We start from the raw sequence: 22,561 nt of genomic DNA, 5'->3' as shown, positions 1-22,561 counted from the left end.
AGAACAAGTGGGACCCGTTGGGTCCCGTCCCCTCAACCCGTGTTTTCGGTGGGGGGGGGGGGGGGGGTGCGGCCTGCCGTGTCACACACACTAACTACCCCACACACACGCGCACTAACCTCGACGCTTGATAATATTATTATTATTCATTTGCTCCTTTTACCCCGTCCTCCGCCCTATCCACTCACGCATAGCCCCCAACTGTACAGGCGCGGCTGGAGAGGGGAGGTAGAGAGGTCAGAGAGAGAGAAAGGGCAGAGACAGGGAGAGAGGGCAGAGAGAGTGAGAGACAGGGAGAGGGGGGCTTAATGCCTTTTGGAGCTGGTGTTTCTGGCTGTCCGTTGTCTTTTGGAGCTGCGGTTTCTGATTTTCGGTGTCTTTTTGAGATGGGGAGAGGGCAGAGACAGAGAGAGGGGAGCTACCTCCCCACCATGCGCCGGCCCGAGGACCCCTGAGCAAGCGGGCAGCTGGGTGACGTCACCCGCAGTGCGTGAACACAGCGTGCAGCCATTGTGATGTCATCAGCCAAAGTCAAGTGGTTTTATTTTCTAAGTTCTTTCAGATGTTTAAACATTTTGATTAATAACTCGAGAAATAATGCATGGAATTTTCAGAAATGCTATTTTTGACATCACGACGTAAATCTCTATCAGAATATGTAAATATTTCACCGTTAGCGCGTCGTGTTTTCGAGGAGAAAACGTACATGAACATTGCACAAATGCACACACATCCAAGATCAGAGATTTATAAATATAGAGATATGGATATGGATGAAGAGGTTCAGAAGGCACCTGGGAACAGCATGCTCCACTCCATGTTTTTGGAATGTTCTGCAAACTTGCTGTGTATGTTCTCATCCAAATCATTGATATAGATGACAAGCAGTAACGGACCCCAGCAACAAACCCTGAGCCTGAAATTCATGCAGATAGTACATAGAGTCATAGAGTTTTAGAGTGATACCAAGGGGGATCCGTCGGGTCCCGTCCCCTCAACGTGCGGATGTGGGGGTGGGGGGCGGCCTGCGGCGTCCAACTCTATATTCAACTCTTGCCTGTATGGCTAGGTGACTATTCTGTATGATTGGCCAGAGGACTGGGCCTGCTGATTGGCCAGTCAGTGTGGGTTTGTACGTGGGAGGTCGTGTCTCACAAATTTAGTTGTTTTTTTTTTTAAGACATGTCCAAAAAGGTCGCTGAGGGCAGAGCTGTAGATGTTGTAGAAATGGACTTCAGCAAAGTGTTCGACCACGTTCCGCATGGTAGGCTACTCTGGAAGGTTAGATTTCTGGGGATCCAAGGAGAGATAGCTGAATGGATAGAAAATTGGTTTCATGGAAGGAGGCAGAAGGTTGCTTCTCGGATTGGAGGCCTGTGACTAGTGATGCGGCTCAGGGTTTGTTGCTGGGGTCCGTTACTGCTTGTCATCTATATCAATGATTTGGATGAGAACATACACAGCAAGTTTGCAGATGATACAAAAGTAGGTGGTTTTGCAGATAGTGAAGATGGCTGTGAAAAATTGCAGCAGGATCTTGATTGATTGACCAGGTGGGCTGAGGAATGGTTGATGGAATTTTATACAGAGAAATATGTGGTGTTACATTTTGGGAAGTCTAACATTGGTAGGACCTACACAATGAATGGTAGGGCTCTGGAACATGTTGCAGAGCAGAGGGATCTAGGAGTGTAGGTGCATGGTCACAGGTAGATAATGTGGTCAAAATGGCATTTGGCACATTGGCCTTTATCAGTTAGAGTATTGAGTATAGAAGTTGGGAGGTTATGCTGCAGTTGTATAAGACCTTGGTGAGCCTGCATTTATAGTATTGCATTCAGTTCTGGGTACCATGTTATAGAAAAAATGTTGTCAATCTGGAAAGGGCAGACAAAACTGCACATAATTGAGGCTGGAGCATTGTAACTGATCTGGCTGGAAAGATGTAAATAGAGAACTGAATGAAGACCTAAGAAGGGAAAGAAAAATAGCTGCAGGAGTAGGCCATTCAGTCTGAAGAAGGGTCTCGACCCGAAATGTCACCAATTCCTTCTCTCAAGTTGCTGCTTCACCCGCTGAGTTACTCCAGCATTTTGTGTCCACCCGCATTTTACCCGCATCTGCAGTTCTTTCTTAAACAGTACTAGAAATGTGTATGAACAGTTGCCTTCCATTTCTTCACATTTCACCAACTCATGACCCAAACACAGCTTTCGGGTGAAGCAGCAATTCACTTGTACAAGTTTGGAATTTAACTCCTTTACATTAAGAGAAACAAAAAAATGAGTATAGTTGGGTGATTTGCTGAACATTTTTATTCAGCTACAGAGGTAACCCTAAGCTTCCACTTCCCTGTCACTTTATTTCTCCAGCAAAAAACATAGTGCTGAGGAATTCAACAGGTCGGTAAGTGTCTGGCGGGAATAGACAGACATTTTGGGTTGAGACCCTTCTTCAGACCTTTAATTCTCAATCTCATTCCCATTCTAGCTTTTCTGGTTTTGATATTCTGCAGTCTTCTGACTGCTGCATATTTGAGTGTTTCTTTTATTTTAAACTTGCAGGAACTGTGTTATTTAGTATCCCCCATTCCCAAAATATACTTGCGTCTCCTATTTTCATGAATGACTCTTCTCTTAGCTGATGCTGCCACCATTTGTCTTATTTAGTTTCTCGGTCACCAGCAGATCACAAGCATTCTCTTTGTTCTCTTGCACCCTTCCTCTATTGGAACTTAAGACCACTGCTGCCTAGCATTCCCCGGTTCAAATGAATGATCCTACCCTCGATCCAAGTTGTGTTCCAGTTGGATCCAAAAGTTTGAAAGGACACCTCATCCAGTTTTGCATGTAACTGTTAAGATGGTAGAGTAGTTCAAGAGTAAATGGCTTTCTGAGGATCATGATATGGACTGGTGCATTAGCATGAAGTACTGTATGAAGCTTTCTATTTCTGATGGTGATCAGCTTAATCTACTCTTGGTTATCACATTTATAGGTCGCCTCAAGGTGCAGTGCAGCGAAGACAGAGTCACAGCCAAAGCTGGAGATGATGATGTTATCCAGTGTCGATTTAAGACTGGGAATAAGATTGGCAGTGTGGCGTTTGTTTGGAAGAAGGCAGATACAATGGGAATTGTCTACATTTACCCAAGGAACCAAAGCAACCAGACGGAGCAAGATCCAAGTTTTCGCAACCGCACTGAAGTCTTTCCCAACGAGATTCCCAATGGGAACTTGTCCCTGAGACTGAGGAACATGTCTCTGTTAGACAGTGGAATCTATAAACTCCACGTCTCCAGCCGATCACAAGACTCCGATGCACAAGTCTTCCTCAGTATCCGAGGTAAGGATGAGTGATACTTGTTTCACTGGTTCAAAGATAATGAATTAATTGCTTCTTTCTAAAACTCTTGTACAGGTATCAGTCTGATCATGATTGGAGCAAAGCTGTGTTTAAACTTGGATACTAAACTGAAAGCTTTTTTTTAGATATATCTATATGTGTATATAAAATCAAAATTAAATCCTCTCCTGGGCTTTGTTTGTGTTCCTTCCCTCAATCTGCGCCCAGTATCTTTCCACAGTGGCCCAGCAAGTCCAGAAAATCGTGTGTGGGATTGGGATCATGGCCTGAGACTCTTTGCTATTACTTGTGGTCGTATGTCAGAGCCCTAACACAATGTGCCACATTGCTGACTTCTTATTCTTCAGTGCTTTATAAAAGCAGAAGGGATCTGGAGATGAGTACTTTCAACTGGAAGTACTGCTTCTCCCATCTGGACAAGGTAATTTAAAACCTATGCCATGCCTTGTGCCTCGGAATGCGTTGTGTCTGTCGTCTGGTTGAGCTGATTAAAAGTAAAGTATAATCGGTACCCTCTTATTGATTATCGTAAGATACAGGTTTGATCAATGAGAAATATAATGGTCCTTCTTTAACACCAGGAATGAGAGCATGGTTGCTCTCTGAGTAAAACGGTTTGTATTAATGCCTCTGTTCCTGGGAATTGGTTATCGTTGGCAGGCAAGCATCCAAGTCCATTACTCTGGTCGCCCAGAGATGGGGTGATGACTGGGATGTTTCGGAGGCAGAAAGAAATGGATGATGTTGGAGAGAGTCTGGGGGTCAAGTATTAGTCCATAATAAAAAAACAGAATTTTCAATATAGTGGGCATTTTCAATATGGTTGGGATTTTATAGAAATCTGGTACTTTTGTAGCCACTTTCTGCTAGCGCAAGCTTTTTGTCTTTAAATTTCTGAATATGTTCATTTGTTCATCAGAGGTAAGGGAAATAAAATGATATTACAGAGCTGAAGTAAGTGATCTTGGTTGAGGTTCAGCTCGAGGTTGAAGCTGTGCAGACTTTTAAATGTTTTGTTGAACAGTGCAGAAAGCAATTGGGTTCACCTCTTTTTCCTGTGACAATGTTTCAAACTTCCACTGTTGGGGTGTAGAAAGAACCTGCTGCTGAGTGATATGAGGCTTCAAGTCAGGGCTGTAGCCTGTATAGCAGACATTACTAGGCAGCCTTTGTATTTTCCCGGTAGCAGGCAGGAAGGGATGTGCAGTTGAGATGCATGCTAGTTTTGGTGAAAGTCAGCAAAGAAGCTGTATTTCCCAGCGAGAGAGGGTATTTGAAGTTTTTGTGGGATCTTGTCAAAGGAATTTGTACAGCATCAAACTGAACAACCAATACTGGTTAAGGGAATTCAGGGAATTAAAATTTACTCTTTACGAGATTTGTGCAAAAAGTAAACTATCTTTTCAATTCATTTCTTGACACATACGCAGATGACCCAGTTTCGCATGATGAAAAATTGTGTTGTGGAACATTTTCTGGGAACTTAACTGCCCCAATAATCCCAACGTCACTTGTAATGTAGTTTTAAAATGTTGTAATGGAGGTGACCCAGCTAATTTTCACACAAGATTCCACAAAAGGGACTACTTTACCAACATGGTCATTTGTTCTGGTGAATTGGAATTTGGGATTGGTGTAAGACAGGTGAGAATTCAGAACCGTTTGAAAATAATTATCTTTTCAAACCTTCCCTGAATGAGAGTTTAAAAATAAGATGGCACATCAGATGTTGCAACAGATCTTTGGTACTGCGCTGAGGTGTTGACCTCGATTTTGTGTGCAAGTACCTGGATTGGGGGCTTGGAGCGGGCTACCCTCCGAGCCATGCTGAATCATTCCATCCATTATCTGTGATTTTCACACATTTTCTGTCATACATAAGGGAGTAGAAGGGAAGGGATAATGTTGAGAGTTAGTGCATGTTGAGAGTTTGATTTCAGGAAAATGGGGAACATGGCATGGTGTCAGCAAGGAATTGCTGAATGGAAGGAGGAGTGACTGCTCTGTTCAGATGTGAAGAGGGTGGGGATAGGTGCTGGTTGTTGGTAGTCCAGCTACTCCTCTTGGCAATGTAAGCAGGATTAGTGCACAAGCTAGAAATAACCAGGATGTAGCTGAAAGATTTGGTTTCCCATTCATTTGTAAATGTGTGACAGATCAATGACTTGAATGAATTGAAAGTAGTTGTATGTCCTTCATATTGTGGAGTGCAAGGGTACTGAGTTTCTTTTCTGTGCCAGCTCCTGTCCTACAGTGGCTCTGGGGCAAGGGTTGGTCCCCAGCCAAGGCTGATATACCGAACGATGTACACAGGAGGCTGGGAGCGCAAGAGAGCAGGATTGAGCAAGGAACGGAAGTCTGAATACATAACAAGATTCTTTTGCCAGGGCAATGATGGAAGAACCAGCAGGCTAATCTCTTGGTTAGCCTTCGATCTGCTGCTTCAGCTGCCGTGCTTTAACATCTCTTGGAATTTAACCTGACCAGAAAACATGATGCTTTACCAGAACAAAGAAAGAAACGACTTGCTGAAGAATATTCAATTTGAATTAACTTGTTTATCAGTGCCACTTCCCTTTAGGTCTCATCATTTAATAAAATTGATAGGCAGAGCAGACCTCCATTTATCCCATGTCCCAATTAAATCATCCCTTGTCTTTCTATATTGCAAGAATAATTTTCCCTTCTTCCCAATTTCTCTGTATAACTTAGTCCTTTGAACAGTAGTCTCCATATCTTTTCCCATGCCTTTACCCTCTTCCTGGAGCCCAAAGATAGACTAAGTCATACCATTTGACTTTTTATTTTGCTATCCAGCACCTGTTTGCAAAGTCCTTTCATGAATCCATTTAAACTCAAGATCTCCATCACTTTTTTTGTCCCTCACTACTCTCTCCTCACAACAAGTCTAAAATTGATCAACGATTCACAAGCTGAGCCCAGATGGACAACATTGCCAAGGCGATCCAGTGAGGTAAGATTCCTTGTGCTTTGTTGGCATAGTTTAAACTGTTTACTTTTGCCTTGCAGCTCTCGGCACCCAACCAGTCATTCATTCGTCTGGTGATGATCTGGGCCTGTTGGTGCTGGTCTGCGAGTCCTCCGGGTGGTACCCAGCTCCCAGCGTCACCTGGGAAAATGGATTGGGGGAGAATCTGACCAGGCACTCGCACACAGAGCTTTTTAACTGCACAAGTGGCAGTGTCTGTGTGAAGAGCACGCTGGAACTGGTGAACTGGCCCACCGGCAACTACACGTGCACAATGTGGGACCAGCAGTTGGACGAAGGATTATCGTCAACTTTTTCCTTAAGTGAGTATGGTATGCATTGTGTGGAATAGAACATTAACTGCATTGGCCAACGATGTCTAACCACATCAAATCTGGCCTTTATGTTAGACGGAGTTCTATATTTCTGTTTAAACTGTGGTTCAGACATCACTCGCTGCAAAGTTCATGTTTATGAAATAAAATAGACAGATGAAACAAATTGTTGCAATCTGAAATGCACTCCCGTAAAGGGCAATGGCAGAAGATGCAATAATTTGTTTCAAGAGGAAACGGGTAAAACACGCTGATCTAGAGGGTCTTGTACTGAAGGTTGATAATGATGAGTATTCTGGTAAGCCATGTGTGAATGTTTTGCAGTTCACAGGATTCCGTTGGGAACGGTAATTGGTGCGACTGGTGCCAGCGTCTGCGCGCTTGTTCTGATTATAGCTGTTTGTTGGAGTTGGTGGTAACTGGACAATGTGATTGGGGTCCTGTGGTGAGTATCGAATTATCTGGGAATTCTATCTAAGCAGATCGTGGTTTCATTCACACACCCAGGTGTGCTACTATACCATGAGAAAGAGGAACCCATCAGTGCCTCTTGCCAGTTCTGCCATTCAGTGAAGTCATCTCTGACCTCTGTCACTTCCGTACATGAACCCCACATCCTTTGATTTGCTGAATATTAATAAATGTATATTGACCATCCTTGAATGTGCTCCAACACTGCACTTTAAAGCCTGCACAGCTGACTGGATGTAATTTCAAAGATACTCTGGGGGGGAGGGGGGAGTGAGAGTGAGAGATTCTTCTTGCCTCAGTCTTAAATGGCTCGGCTCTTATTTTGCGCCTGACACCTACAGTGCCCTCCATAATGTGTGGGACAAAGACCCATAATTTATTTATTTGCCTCTGTACTCCACAAATTGAGATTTATAATAGAAAAAAATTACATGTGGTTAAAGTGCACATTGTCAGATTTTAATAAAGGTAATTTTTTTTTGCATTTTGGTTTCGCCATGTAGAAATTACAGCAGTGTTTATACATAGTCCCCCCCCATTTCAGGGCACCATAATGTTTAGGACACAGCAATGTCATGCAAATGAAAGTAGTCATGTTTAGTATTTTGTTGCATATCCTTTGCATGCCAATGACTGCTTGAAGTCTGCGATTCATGGACATCACCAGTTGCTGGGTGTCTTCTCTGGTGAAGCTCTGCCAGACCTGTATTGCAGCCATCTTTAGCTTATGCTTGTTTTAGGGGCTAGTCCCCTTCAGTTTTCTCTTCAGCATATAAAACGCATGCTCAATTGCATTCAGATCGGGTGATTGATATGGCCACTCAAGAATTGACCATTCCATTTAGCTTTGAAAAATTCCTTTGTTGCTTTAATAGTATGTTTGGGATCATTGTCTTACTGTAGAATGAACTGCCGGCCAATGAGTTTTGAGGCATTTGTTTGAACTTGAGTAGATACGATGTGTCTATACACTTCAGAATTCATTATGCTGCTACTATCAGCAGGTGTATCATCAATGAAGAAAAGTGAGTCAGTATCTTCAGCAGCCATACATGTCCAGGCCATAAAACCCAGATGAGGTGGTATGCTTTGGATCTTGAGCAGTTTCTTCTTTCCTCCATACTATGCTCTTGCTTTTAACTATAAGATAATCTTCGTCTCATCTGTCCACAAGACCTTTTTCCAGAACTGTGGTTCCTCATTTTAATATTTCTTGGAAAACTGTAATCCGGTCTTCCTATTTTTGCGGCAAACCAGTTGTTTGCATCTTGCAGTGAAGCCTCTGGAATTCTGTTCATGAAGTTTTCTGCGGATAGTGGTCATTGACAAATCCACACCCAACTCCTGAATAGTGTTTCCGATCCGTTTGACAGGTGCATGAGGTTTTTCATTTATTATAGAGATATTCTACTGTCGTCAGCTGTGGAGGTCTTCCTTGGCCTGCCAGTCCCTTTGCGATTAGTAAGCTTACCAGTGCTCTCATTCTTCTTAACGATGTTTCAAACAGTTGATTTTGGCAAGCCTAAGGTTTGGCTGATGTCTCTAAAAAATGTATTCTTATTTCTCAGTCTCATAATGGCTTATTTGACTTTGGCACAGCTTTGGTCCTCATGTTGATAAACAGCAATAAAAGTTTCCAAAGGTGATGGAAAGACTGGAGGAAAGACTAGGTGCTGAGAGCTCTTATACCTGCATTAAGGAGGCAAATGAACACACCTGAGCAATTACAAACACCTGTGAAGCCATGTGTCTAAAAGATTATGGTGCCTTGAAATGAGGGGGTCTATGTATAAACACAGCTGTAATTTCTACATGGTGATACCTAAATGTATAATAATATCTGACAATATGCACTTTAACCACATGTGATTATTTTTAATTACAAATCTCGAATTGTGGAGTACAGAGGCAAATAAATAAATGATGTCCCAAACATTATGGAGGGCACTGCAGTTCTAGCTGATCCTGTCAGGAGAAACTCAAAGCCTGCAATTGGCATTTCAAACCAGAGATCATCTTAGCTTGAGAAGATTAGCTCCGTTTACTGATATCAACCTGGTAATCCTTTGCTGCCCCCTCTATTGGAATTCTCTTTCTCAGTGGAAGTTGAGCCATTGATTATTTTTCAGGCAGTGGTAGAATTCTGGATAAGCCTAGTGGTGAATGGTTACCAGTGGGATTGCAGTTACAGTGGGATTGGCCTTAATTTTATAGAATGGTGGGTGGGCTCAAGGGGGAGGGAGAGAATGGAGAGGGGAGGGAGAAGGAGGGATGGAATATGAGGGTGAGGGAGAAAAAGGAGAAGGAAAGGGGGAGAGGGGAAGGAAGGAGGGAGAGAGAGTGAGGGAGGGAAAAACATCTCGAGGTTAATCAATGGAAGCAGGATGAACCCAGGCGCAATTTTGAGTGTTATGGCAAAGGGCCTGAATACTTGTGTAAATGTGATATTTCACATTTCTTTTTAATTACTTTGCAAAAATTTCTAAACGCCTGTTTTTGCTGCTTTATTCTGGGGTATTGATGATTTTTTTAAAAGAATCAATTTTAAAATAAGACTAACGTAACAAAATGTGGAAAAAGTGAAGTCTGAATACTTTCCGAATGCACTGTATCTTGAGCTTTCGTCAGCACAATTTTGTGATTTGTCTACAACAATAAAAAGTCTCTCTGAAATAGATCATGAAAAGCTGAGCTGAGGCACCAATCCCTGCAGCACCTCACTGGTCACAGCTTCCCAGAAAATTACTGACTTATTCTTTATTTCTCTGGTCCTTAACGATCTTCAGCATAAATTAATACCCAATAATGGGAACTCTTAAGATAGACACAAAAAGATAGAATAACTCAGCAGGTCAGGCAGCATCTCTGGAGAAAAGGTGTAAACACTGCCCAGTCGATCATCGGCTCTGACCTCCCATCGACGGGATCTATCGCAGTCGCTGCCATAAAAAGGCTGGCAATATCATCAAGGACCCACATCATCCTGGCCAAACACTCATCTCCCTGCTGCCTTCAGGTAGAAGGTACAGGAGCCTGAAGACTGCAATGACCAGGTTCAGGAATAGCTACTTCCCCATAGCCATCAGGCTATTAAACTTGGCTGGGACAAAACTCTGAACATTAATAGCCCATTATCTGCTATTTGCACTTCATCAGTTTATTTAGTCATGTGTGTATTTACGTATATAATGGTATATGGACACACTGATCTGTTTTGTAGTCAATGCCTACTATGTTCTGTTGTGCTGAAGCAAAGCAAGAATGTCATTGTCCTGTCAGGGACACATGACAATAAACTCTCTTGACTTGAGATTACATTTCGGGTCGAGGCCCTTCTTCAGACGGACAGTTGGGAAATGGAAATAGGAGATGTGGAAGGTACATGGGACATATGATTGAAAGATATGCAATGTTTGTGAAAAATGCCTCCACAGTTTTTCTATTTGTTTATCAATATAATTTTCCCTGTCTGCAAAGCACCCGCACTAGCAATAACTCGCTAATGTTTATTTTTTGCATCCCTGTAAAGCTTTTACAGCCTGCTTTTGTTCCTAGGAAAGTACAAAATCTAGCCATTCTTTATCAATGTCTTTGAATTCTGAAATTTCCAAATCCCACGGATATATTCCTTTATAACATTGTAAGCCTTTTCCTTTGGTGGACAATTAGGCAGATGAGGGCAACACAGTCCCAGTTTGATCTACCAAGGCACTTGTGTTGGCCAGCAGAGATCCTTGCACTGCAACAAAAACCTACAATTCAACTAATGTTTTCACGGATGTTACCAGAACTGTGAGGTTATGGCTATCAGGAAATGAGGAACACTCTGGGGAGGGAATACTGAAGGTGCTGAACCTCTGAAATGGCCTGATGGATGAAAATAATATATTATGCTTTGTCTTGAAATCTCCAATTTAATATACATAACCATCTAAATCCATGCCCTCCTGGTGATGGGTGGGGGTTTGAGGATTTCAGATCCTATCCCACTTTATACATATGATCTTGGAAGAGCCAGGTTATAACTTTTCTTTATTGTGAGTGATGGCACCTGTTTTCCACCGTCCTCCCTTCACACCACCCCAATCAGACAAGAGGTGGAAAGCATCATCGCCATTACATCCTTGTGCTGGACTCTCCTACCTAAAATGAAGTGCAGAATTAGACAGTCACTCCAGCTGTGTCTGACTAAGTATATACATTGGGTTGGAATCTTTATATTCCAGCTCCTTGAAATGAAGTCAGAGTATTTATATTACTAAACAAATGTCTCTAACCTCTATACCTGCAGGAAGTCAGCATTAACTTATGCTCTTGTTGACAGGTTCCTCCTGTGTGACTGTCTGTATCACTGAAGACTCTGTTGGTTTAAAGGATGCCTCTGGTGCGGATGCAGGACAAACTTGAAAGGGGGTGAAAAGGACTTGGCTCCACTTTGTAGACAACAAGGACTCATTCTCCTTCCCCTTTGTGCCATCAGAGCCAACTGGGTTCCAGCATTCATCCCTCCTGAGAGCAGCAATTCCTGCATTAAACTCTGCACAGGCAATGATGCTGTCGGAAAAGATACAAAAACATAAAAGACTGGTGCTATGTTAATAGGTTTGTTTTTGCACTTTACAGTGTTGTCCGAGCACTGTGTGTGTCAAGTGTTCCAATGATAAACCTGTGTTTCACTTAAGCAACTGACCTTTGTAATCGGGGACATTGCAAATCAATTTCTGGCAACTTTCGAATTTTCACTTTATAATGATTCTATAGCTTTAGCAGTGAAACAACAATTATAGATTTACCATTGAGTTGCCCACTTCAATGAGCCATACATGGCTTGTCTTAAATTAGGACAACTTGCCACATAGAGGGAGGAAGGTTGATCTGGTATTGTCACGATTCTTAAGAAAATTACAGGAATGCTCCTTAAGATGTTGCTGTGATGGTAGATAATCTGTATTGTTGGGGTTGATTGATCCCAGAAGTATTGTAATTGAGAAGGTGTTTATCTCTGCACAATTATCACACTGTCCTTTGTAACCAAGTCCTGTCTGTGGTTTGGGAGTAATGTTTCTAAACAATCCAGTGTTCCAGCTAATCTCTCTACCTCTCATTTCTATCACTTTCTGAGAATTCTTGAGAGTTTTTCTGTACCAGGTGGCCTCTATTTCCCGGCCCTCATATGACACAAATCGCCACATCGGTCAAACTGTGACTAATAAGTTAAAATCCTGGGAACTGCAGAGATTTTGAACATACCAGCAGCCCAATAACCCCGGTCCACCCAGTGACTCATTTCACAGCATGGTTAGAACTCATCTTACTGCTCTTCTCTCTCCACTTAGTTCTGTGTGTACTGCTTCTCTAACTGGTTTACAAAGTGCCGAACTCGATCTGGAAGTAAAGCTTTCTTTTCATTAGCTGCTAACTTTTGTTGTAGCTGATCGAGGATGGTCTAATTATTTAAGAAGATTTCACTTGACTCTCAATGCTTTAAAACACTTTTTCTGAAGCCTCCTCATGGCATGCAGTGCTCCAGAAAAAGCAGGACCAGAACAGGGCATGGTTTTCTATCCCAATCTGTCAGTGAGTTCATGGCCAATGTAACCACCAATTAATGCCCCAGATCATTGATACCTCGTGTGAACATGTAAATATTTTGATATTTATAATGTCTGGAGGCTGTCACTATCTGTGGCTTCACATCATTCTGGTAAATCTACACTGGTGACTCTATCCCACTATAAAGTTTGCCATTGGTCAAGCTGTGGTCTATGCTTTGTACAAGTTTATCATTGATGTAAAATAAATTATTCGTTTTTCAGGATGTAGCTCTTGTAATGTATGTCTCAGGATGTAAGATCACTTTTTTTTGCACATTGGGAGGTGTGCTACTACTTATGTTCTTCACTGCAGCAGAGAGATTAGTTGGGCAATCAGCAGGTCAAATACATGGGATGTTAGACACTTACAGGCCCAAAGTAGAAGACATCGGGTCTCCTTCTCTGAAGGCCTCAAGTGAGCTGGTGGGGTTTCCAAGTCAATTTGAAGATAAATTACTGAAGGCAGGTATTTTTGCTTAAAATGAAGATAAAATCAGCAATTTTCTCTGCCTGTGGTGACACTTGAAGTTCTTTGGGTTGTTGGTCCTGTACCATAATATCTACACACCACCCTTTGTCTCCATTGCAATCTCAATTTTTTTCTCTCTCTTCTGCACCATTACACTGTCAGGAGTTTCTGGTTTTGATCTGAGCTCTATAAGTTCTAGGTAGAAGGGTCTCGACCCGAAACGTCGCCTATTCCTTCTCTCCATAGATGCTGCCTCACCCGCATAGTTTCCCCATCCTTTTTTTGTCTACCTTCGATTTTTCCAGTATCTGCATTTCTTTCTTAAGTATAAGTTGATTAGACTGATTTGAATGACAAGCATTGACCTTACCCCACTGCGTTACTGCTTCAAGAAATTATCCAGTATGAGAATTGATTACTTCTGTTCACAACCTCATTGGTGCAGACATGAATCCAATTCATTCAGTTCAAAGACTACATTCTTTCCTAACCAACTTCTGCATGTTAGTTTTGTGTTAACAGCATAGGTTTAGATATTATTTCATTGTTCATATCCACATTAAACCAAGATTGGGTTAGTTTTAGTCACTGATGCCTTGAGTTGAGCAAAATGAGGCAATTGGCAATAATTACGTTTTAAGATCTGGGTTGTTGAGTTTCTGCTCAGATGAAACTAACAAGGAATGTGCACAATCAACTTTCACTTTCATACCGATACCTTCAAATTTACCAACGTCCTGAAGCTTTGTAATTGGTACCACTGGCATAGGTGGTACGGTTGCCAATTCTGGTCATGCATATACCAGGAAGCCAACACGGATGCTGGGCCATTGAATGGATCTGTGCCAGCCATAGGGTCAAACACAGGAAGCAAACTGAGTGGCTGACTGTAAAGACTGTTCAGAGCTTGTTTTTCAGTCCGTTTACAGATTGGACTGCCTGACACAGAGGAGCAAGAGTTGAGATCGACCTTTTGTGCCTAATCTGTCACACAATTACGTTGAATGTATTTTTACTTTATTGATTGCTCTTAGTTCTGTAACCTTTAATACCCTTGCCAAACAAAGCTCTTATCACGAGGAGCTTGTTAATCTTGTTTGTCTTTTGATGTTTTTTGTTCCCTTTTGATTCAGGCGTTTTGAAATTGAATTACATGCATTATTTAATGTCTGCATCTGTTTCATAATTTCTTGCCATGCAATGATTCTTCCAGCTCCATTGCAGTTGATCAAAGGAATTCTCATTGAATGCCCTAAATCTGTTGCAGTATTTAAATTGAATAATTGTTGGTTTATTCCTCATGCACATTCTACCTTCACCAAACCCCTTGGTGCTGCAATGTAATACAATGTTGTGGTCAATGCAATTTACCTGGGCACAGGCTTAACATTAGTTTCCAGCTGGATAAGATCATGCTCAATTTATATATTCCTATCCATCTGCTCTCAGTTGGAAACTCACCAGTAGTGGTTTCTTTTGCCACTGTTTTATGTCACAATCTGCCAGGTCCTTTATTTCCAAACCTCAGCAGGGGAGGGGAGGGGGGGGGGGGGGGGGGGAGGAGGAGGAGGAGAGAGAGGTGGAGAGAAACCTGCATCAGGACTAAATGGAAAAGAGAAACCGGTATAAAGGAGCAACATGATGAACAAATCTGAGGTCGTGTTGACAAGAGGTGCAGAAGTAAGCCATTTGGCCCTTTGAGCCAGCACCGCCATTCAATGTAATCATGGTTGATCATCCACAATCAGTACCTCGTTCGTGCCTTCTCCCCATAACCCCTGACTCTGCTATCTTTATGAGCCCTATCATGACGCTCTCTCTGGAAAGTATCCAGAGAACCGGCCTCCACTGCCCTCTGAGGCAGAATTCCACAGACAACTCTGTGTGAAAAAGTATTTCCTCATCTCCATTCTAAATGCCTTGCCCCTTATTCTTAAACTGGCTGCTGGTTCTGGATTCCCCCAACATCGGGAATATATATCCTGCCTCTAGTGTGTCCAAACCCTTAATAATATTATCTTTCAATAAGATAGCCTCTCATCCTTCTAAATTCCAGAGTATACATGCCCAGCCGCACCATTCTCTCAGCATGTGACAGTCCCGCCATTCCGGGAATTAACCTTGTGAACCTATGCTGCACTCTCTCAATAGCAAGAATGTCCTTCCTCAAATTAGGCGACCAAAACTGTATACAATACTCCACGTGTGGTCTCACTTGGGCCCCATACAACTGCAGAAGGACCTCTTTGCTCCTGTACTCAACTTGTCTTGCTATAAAGTCCAGCATGCCATTCACTTTCTTAACTGCCTGCTGTACCTGCATGCTTACTTTCATTAACTGATGAACAAGGACCCCCAGATCCCGTTGTACTTCCCCTTTTCCCAACTTAACCCCATTTAGATAATTTGCCGCCTTGTTTTTGCTACCAAAGTGGATAACCTCGCATTCATCCACATTAAACTGCATCTGCCCACACACCCAACCATCCGAGTCGCCCTTCATTCTCATAGCATCCTCCTCACAGTTCACACTGCAACCCAGCTTTGTGTCGTCTGCAAATTTGTTTGCAGATGTTACTTTTAATCCTTTCATCTAAATCATTGACATATATTGTAAATAGCTGCGGCCCCAGCACAGAGCCTTGCGATACTCCACCAGTCACTGCCTGCCAATCTGAAAGGGACCCGTTAATCCCTACTCTTCGTTTGCTGTCTGCCAACCAATTTTCTATCCATGTCAGCACTATCCCCAATACCACGTGCCCTAATTTTGCCCACTAATCTATGTGGGACCTTATCAAATGCTTTCTGAAAGTCCAGGAACTCTACATCCACTGGCTCCCCCTTGTCCATTTTCCTAGTTACATCTTCAAAAAATTCCAGAAGATTAGTCAAGCATGATTTCCCCTTCGTAAATCCATGCTGACTTGGACCGATCCTGTAACTGCTATCCAAATGTTCGGCTATCTCATCTTTTATAATTGTCTCCAGCATTTGCCCCACCACTGATGTCAGGCTAACTGGTCTATAATTCCCTGTTTTCTCCCACCTTTCTTAAAAAGTCCTTTCTGTGATGTGTATACACAACTTGGAATTACTTGAAAGTTCATGGTGGTGTTGAGAACAAGTAAGCTTGACTGAGTGTAGACACAAAATGCTGGAGTAACTCAGTGGGACAGGCAGCATCTCTGGAGAGAAGGAATGGGTGGCGTTTCGGGTCGAGACCCTTCTTCAGTACTCCAGTATTTTGTGTCTACCTTCCATTTAAACCATCTGCAGTTCTTTCCTACACAGCTTGTCTGAGGGTATGGCCGGATACAGATTAGACGAAGGTGGGCGCAGTATTGATGGTTGAAGTTTTATCATGACAAGTGCAGGTGAAGCATTCTTAAAATTCAAATCAACGTGGAACTAGTACAGTAAGGAATGTTGCTAAATGGAGGTTCAAATCCATAGTTCTCTAAAGGTGGCAACAGAGGTTGATAGGGGTGGTGAGAAAAGCATATGACGTGCATGACCTCACAAGTTATAGCACAAAAAGTAAAAGATGGAAACTTATGTTGCAAATGTTATTAAATACAGGTTAGAGTGTACTTGAAGTAATGTGTGTGGTCTGGTCACCACGCTACAGGGAGGATGTGGTTGTGTTGGGGAGGGGTTTCACCACAAATTGCTGCCAGATTTGGAGGACTTCAACAATGGGGATGACTCGGATCGGTCTGGCTTGTTTTCCTTGGATTGAAGGAAGCCAAGAAATGACCTGATAGAAAATTACAAGAGCCGTCGATGGGATAGCGAGAATCTTCTATCCATAGGAGGGATATCAAAAATAAACGGAATCGGATGTTGGCGAGATACTAAACTAGTACTTTGCATCTATTTTCACCAAGGAGAAGGACAATTAGGACAGTGAGATTAATGTGGAGAATATTAATATGCAGTGCAGTTTGAGATTAAGGAGGTGGTGGTATTGGGGTAATTGAAGAGTATTCAAGTAGATATGACGATGGATCCAAAGACGATGGGATCTATCCCTGGTTATTGAGAGAATTAAGAAAAGAGATAGCGGGAGGTATAGGAGTAAAGAAGTTCTTCTGAGGGCTCCACGTGTGGTCTCACTTGGGTCCCATACAACTGCAGAAGGACCTCTGCTCCTGTACTCAACTTCTGAGACCATATCTGGAGTATTGTGCACAGTTTTGGTCTCCTAATTTGAGGAAGGACATCCTTGTGATTGAGGCAGTGCAGCATAGGTTCACGAGATTGATCCCTGGGATGGCGGGACTGTCATATGAGGAAAGATTGAAAAGACTAGGCTTGTATTCACTGGAGTTTAGAAGGATGAGGGGAGATCTTATAGAAACATATAAAATTATAAAAGGACCGGACAAGCTAGATGCGGGAAAAATGTGCCCAATGTTGGGCGAGTCCAGAACCAGGGGCCACAGTCTTAGAATAAAGGGGAGGTCATTTAAGACTGAGGTGAGAAATAACTTTTTCACCCAGAGAGTTGTGAATTTATGGAATTCCCTTCCAGCGGGCAGTGGAGGCCAAATCACTGGATGGATTTAAGCGAGAGTTAAATAGTTCTCTAGGGGCTAGTGGAGTCGAGGGATATGGGGAGAAGGCAGGCACGGGTTATTGATTGGGGACGATCAGCCATGATCACAATGAATGGCGGTGCTGGCTCGAATGGCCTCCTCCTGCACCTATTTTCTATGAGTCTCGATGAAGATCTTTGCATCTTCTCTTGCTACAGATGACGTCCCGGAGGACTGGAGAGTAGCTAACGTTGCTCCTTTGTTTAAGAACAGAAGTAGAGAGAATCCAAGGTTTCCAAAGAAAACAAACCAGGCTTATCCAATTCATCCCCATAGTTGAAGTCCCCCAAATCAGGTTGGTGAGCTCATGTTAGCAGTAGTGAAGCTATAGTAAAGGATTCTTCGGAATAAGATTTACTCCTATTCGGAAGAGAAGTGGTTAATTAGGGACAGCCAGCATGGCTTTGTACCCAGCGTGTCTTACTAACTTGATTGAGTTTTTGAGGGAGATATGAATGTGATTGATGAAGTGTTGCACTTTGGAAGTTTGAATGGAAGGAGAAAATATATAGTTAATGGCAAAAAGTTTAACAGCATTGAAGTGCAGAATGACCTTAGAGTTCAAATTCATAGCTCAATGAAGGTGGTAGATGCTTGCCTCCATTGCTAGGCACATTGAATATAAGAGTCATGATGCAGCTTTGGTTATGCCACATTTGGAATATGGTGTGCAGTTCTGGTCGCTCCATTACAGGAAAGGGTGAGTCTTTGTAGAGGGTGGAGAGGAGTTTCACCAGAATTCTGCCTGGATTAGAGGGGTTCAGCCACAGGAGAGGTTGGATAGAGTTGAATTGTTTTCTCTGGAACATCAGAGGTTGATGGGAGACTTGATAGATGGGAGGTATAGATAATGTAGACAGTCAGGATTTTTTTTTAGGGTGGAAACGTCCAACACTCGAGGGCATTGTTGTAATGTGAGAGTGGGAACGTTTCATGGAGATGCGCGGAACAAGTCTTTTACACACTGTAGTGGGTAACTGGAATGCATTGCTGGGGTAACAGTGGAGGCGGATACAATAGTGGCATTTAAGGGACTTTTAGATAGGCACATAGAAGTGCAAGGAATAGAAGAATAGAATGGAATAGAATAGAATGCCTTTTATTGTCATTCAAACAGCTTGGTTTGAACGAAATTGCATTTTCTACAGTTTTACATTTTTTTTTTAAAACCCAAGACCCACACTTAACACAGTTTACATAAACATCCATCACAGTGAATCTCCAGCACCTCCTCACTGTGATGGAAGGCAAAGTCTTATCTCTTCCCTTTGTTCTTCTCCCGCGGTCCAGCAGTCCAACTGCAGCGTCGAGGCGAACTGGGGCTCCCGATGTTAATGCCCCCGGCGGACGATGATAAGTCCTGTGGCCATTTAAGCCACGCGGGGCGATATTAGGCCCAGCTCCGAGTCCTTTAAACCCCGCGATTCCAGCGGGAGAAGTTGCCATTGCGGGAGCTCCGAAAAGCGGTCTCCCACCAGGGACCTGCTAGCTCCCGATGTTCCTGTCCACCGGCCCTGCGGCCGGAGCCTCCGAAGCTCCGAAGTCGGGTCGCAGCCGCGCACCATCACAGCTCTTCCCACTCCGGTCAGCCAGCTCCGCGATGTCAGGTCCGCAGGCTCCGCGACTGGAGCCCTCAGGTTAGTCCCGGCCGGAGGCTGCCGCCGGCTCCTCGATGTTAGGCCCATCGACATCGGAGACCCGACAGGGAAAAGTCATGTCCCCGTACAGGGAAGAGACTAACGGTTTCCCCCAACCCCCACAGATACACAGCTAAAGAAAAATAATAAAAACTAGACTCAAGACACATTTAACGAGACAAAAATTTATAAAAGACAAGACGGAATGTAGGAGAATAGAAGGATATGGATCACGTAGAGGCAGATGAGATCATTTAACTTAGCATCATGTTCGGCACAGACATTGTGGGCTGAAGGGCCCATTCCTCTGCTATACTGTTCTGTATAATGAAGGCAGAGCTCAGTCAATAGACATGAGCATGATGTAGATGTCCAGATTTATTCAGATTTCCAGTGATTATTGCAGGGACGGGGGCTGGTATGTGCCATGGACCTGTTGCAACTGTATTTTAGTTTAGTTTAGAAATACAGCGTGGGAACAGGCCCTTCGGCCCACTAAATCCATGCTGACCAGTGATCCCCGCACATTAACACCACACACACTATGGACAATTTTACATTTATACCAAGCCAATTAACCTACAAACCTGTACGTCTTTGGAGTGTAGGAGGAAACCGAAGATCTTGGAGAAGACCCATGCGGTCAGAGGGAGAACGGTTGCTGTACATACGTACATGGCGTCCATAGTTGGCATCGAACCTCGGTCTCTGGCGTAAGGCAGTAGTTCTACCACCGTGCCGCCCTATCAATAGGCTAATAGCAGTGGACCTCGGCTGCTTTGGAGGCTGAAGTTAACGCGCCTCTCAAACTACTTCATTATGATGTATGTTGGAGCCACTGGGCAGTAGTCATTATGGCACTTTGGCATTGGTCTGATAATGAACTCAAAGTAGGTGGGAATCTTCAACTGAAGCAGGCGGAGGTTAAAGATGTCCATGAATACTCCTGCTTAGATCTTTATATTGCACTAAATGATATTTTTGTTGTTCCCTTTATCATGTATCTCTATACTGTGGAAGGCTCAATTGTAATCATGTATTGTCTTTCTGTTGACAGGTTCCACACTACAAAAGCCTTTCACTGACAATAAACAACACTCCATACCTTCTGTGCTTTCCATGGGATCACTCTCAGGAGGGGGATTCCAGAACAAGGGGTCACAGTTTAAGGATAAGATGGAAATCTTTTAGGACCGAGATGAGAAAAACATTTTTCACGCAGAGAGTGGTGAATCTCTGGAATTCTCTGCCACAGAAGGTAGTTGAGGCCAGTTCATTGGCTATATTTAAAAGGGAGTTAGATGTGGCCCTTGTGGCTAAAGGGATCAGGGGGTATGGAGAGAAGGCAGGTACAGGATACTGAGTTGGATGATCAGCCATGATCATATTGAATGGCGGTGCAGGCACGAAGGGCCAAATGGCCTACTCCTGCACCTTTTTCTATGTTTCTATGATCTGATGTCTGACCATGCATACAGGTTCTCCTGAGGCTGTAGGTGCAATTGACATAATTTGACCGACCCTGTATTCAATACTAACATAAAATGCATAGTGGCAAATGATTCTGCCTGCATTCACTTTGTGGCCTGATATAACGTGCAAGCTTTGCCACAATTCAGTGCATATGTGAGGTTAGTTTGGGACGTATGCTTGGCCAGGAATTTTCCATTGCTGTCCATGAGGCTTTATGAAGGTCATACTTAGATTTCCTGTAAAGGTCTAAGCCTCAGACATGGACTTCAGTAAGGAATGGAACTCTTGGTTTATTTGTGGTTTCAGGCTGGGGAACACTCATATTGTATTGTAATGTCACCAATCCATGTCCTCCAAAGATCCAGCACAATGTGTTGTATGCATGATTCCAGCATCCGCAGTTTGTTGTGTCTGCTTGTGTTATCATTTCGGCATGCAGTTCTCGATACACTTACTGATAAAGTCTGTGACATCTGTGGTCTATTAATCCAGGTGGGCCATCGGTTCTTTAAATGTGAATCAGTCTACCGACTCAAAGCAGTCAAGTACGACCTCGTCTGTTTCCTCAGGCCAGTACTATACAGCTTTCTGTGCTCAATCCTCATGCTTCAGTTTCAACTTATAAGCAGGAAGAAGGAACAGAGTCTGATGGTCCAACTTTCCAATGTGTGGGTAGTGGGTAGAGGAATAGGCTTCTTTGATGGTTTTGTAGCTATAGTCAAGGACTTTTGGATCTCTGGTGAGACGGGAGACGTTTTGATAGTAATATTAATAGCTATAAGGAGAGGTTGGGCAAACGGATTATTTTTATTTTGGAGCGTTGAAGGCTGAGCAACGATTTGATGGAAGGATGTAGAATTATGATAGGCACAGATTGGGTAGATAGTCAGCATTATCTCAGGGCGAAAGTTAAATCCTAGAGAGTATAATTTTAAGGTGAGAGTGGGTAAGTTTGAGGGAGATGTGTGGGGCAAGTTTTAAACACAAAGGTGCCTGGAATGCACGGCCAGAGTGGTGGAGGAAGCAGATGGTGTTTAAGGGGCTTTTATTCGGGCACATGAATGTGCAGGAATTGGAGGGATATGGATCACATAAAGACTGAAGGGCAGTAATTTGACATGTTCGGTACAGACATGGGCTGAAGGGCTTGTTACTGTGCTCCACTGTTCTGTGTTTTATACTATGCTAGTCACCTCCCCTGAGAGGGTATCACCCAGACTAGCATTTTAAATTTAAATATGGGCAGTTTTGGGAGCATAAAAGCAGAGCTAGCTAATGTGAGCTGGCAAATTAGGTTAACAGATTGGCAAATTGAGATGCAGGGGCAGACATGGAAGGGATCTCCAACTAGAGAGAATAATACATTTCAACAAGAAAAATATTCAAGGGGTGGACCACTTATTGTGGATATTACCAAATGGTGGAAAAAGAACAAACAATGACTAACATCCTACCGACTGGAGTGCCAGATATGGCTCCCCGGAAATGTAAAATCTCAGAGTAAAACGTTCCAACAAAGTGAACATTGGAAGTATATAAAAAAGTGAATCTGGGGAATTGATAATGGAAAACAAGGAGATAACAGATGAATTAAGTGAATATTTTTCAGCAGTCCAAACGTTAGAG

At 43.0% G+C, this 22,561-nt stretch overlaps 1 protein-coding gene across 4 annotated transcripts in view; it reads left to right on the top strand.

Annotated features, from left to right (window-relative positions):
- Nucleotides 1-14,394, top strand: part of LOC116976303 (CD276 antigen-like) — a 44,777-nt gene extending 30,383 nt beyond the window's left edge. For 2 of the 4 annotated variants that reach the window (XM_033026072.1, XM_033026073.1), the window contains 4 exons: nt 2,998-3,345; nt 6,397-6,678; nt 7,015-7,135; nt 11,486-14,394. In XM_033026072.1, coding sequence (XP_032881963.1) covers nt 2,998-3,345; nt 6,397-6,678; nt 7,015-7,109 — 725 coding nt within the window. In that variant the 3' untranslated portion in view covers nt 7,110-7,135; nt 11,486-14,394. Of the gene's footprint in view, nt 1-2,997; nt 3,346-3,573; nt 6,679-7,014; nt 7,136-11,485 lie in introns of all 4 variants that reach the window. The other 2 variants (XR_004412923.1, XR_004412922.1) reach the window with 2 other exon arrangements.
- The last annotated feature ends 8,167 nt before the right edge of the window (nt 14,395-22,561 follow it).

The sequence above is a fragment of the Amblyraja radiata genome, chromosome 8 (assembly GCF_010909765.2).
Source record: "Amblyraja radiata isolate CabotCenter1 chromosome 8, sAmbRad1.1.pri, whole genome shotgun sequence".
In the NCBI taxonomy this organism is placed as follows: Eukaryota; Metazoa; Chordata; class Chondrichthyes; order Rajiformes; family Rajidae; genus Amblyraja; species Amblyraja radiata.
Note: the sequence above shows the minus strand (reverse complement) of the source record. Positions and strands in the feature narration are given on the sequence as shown.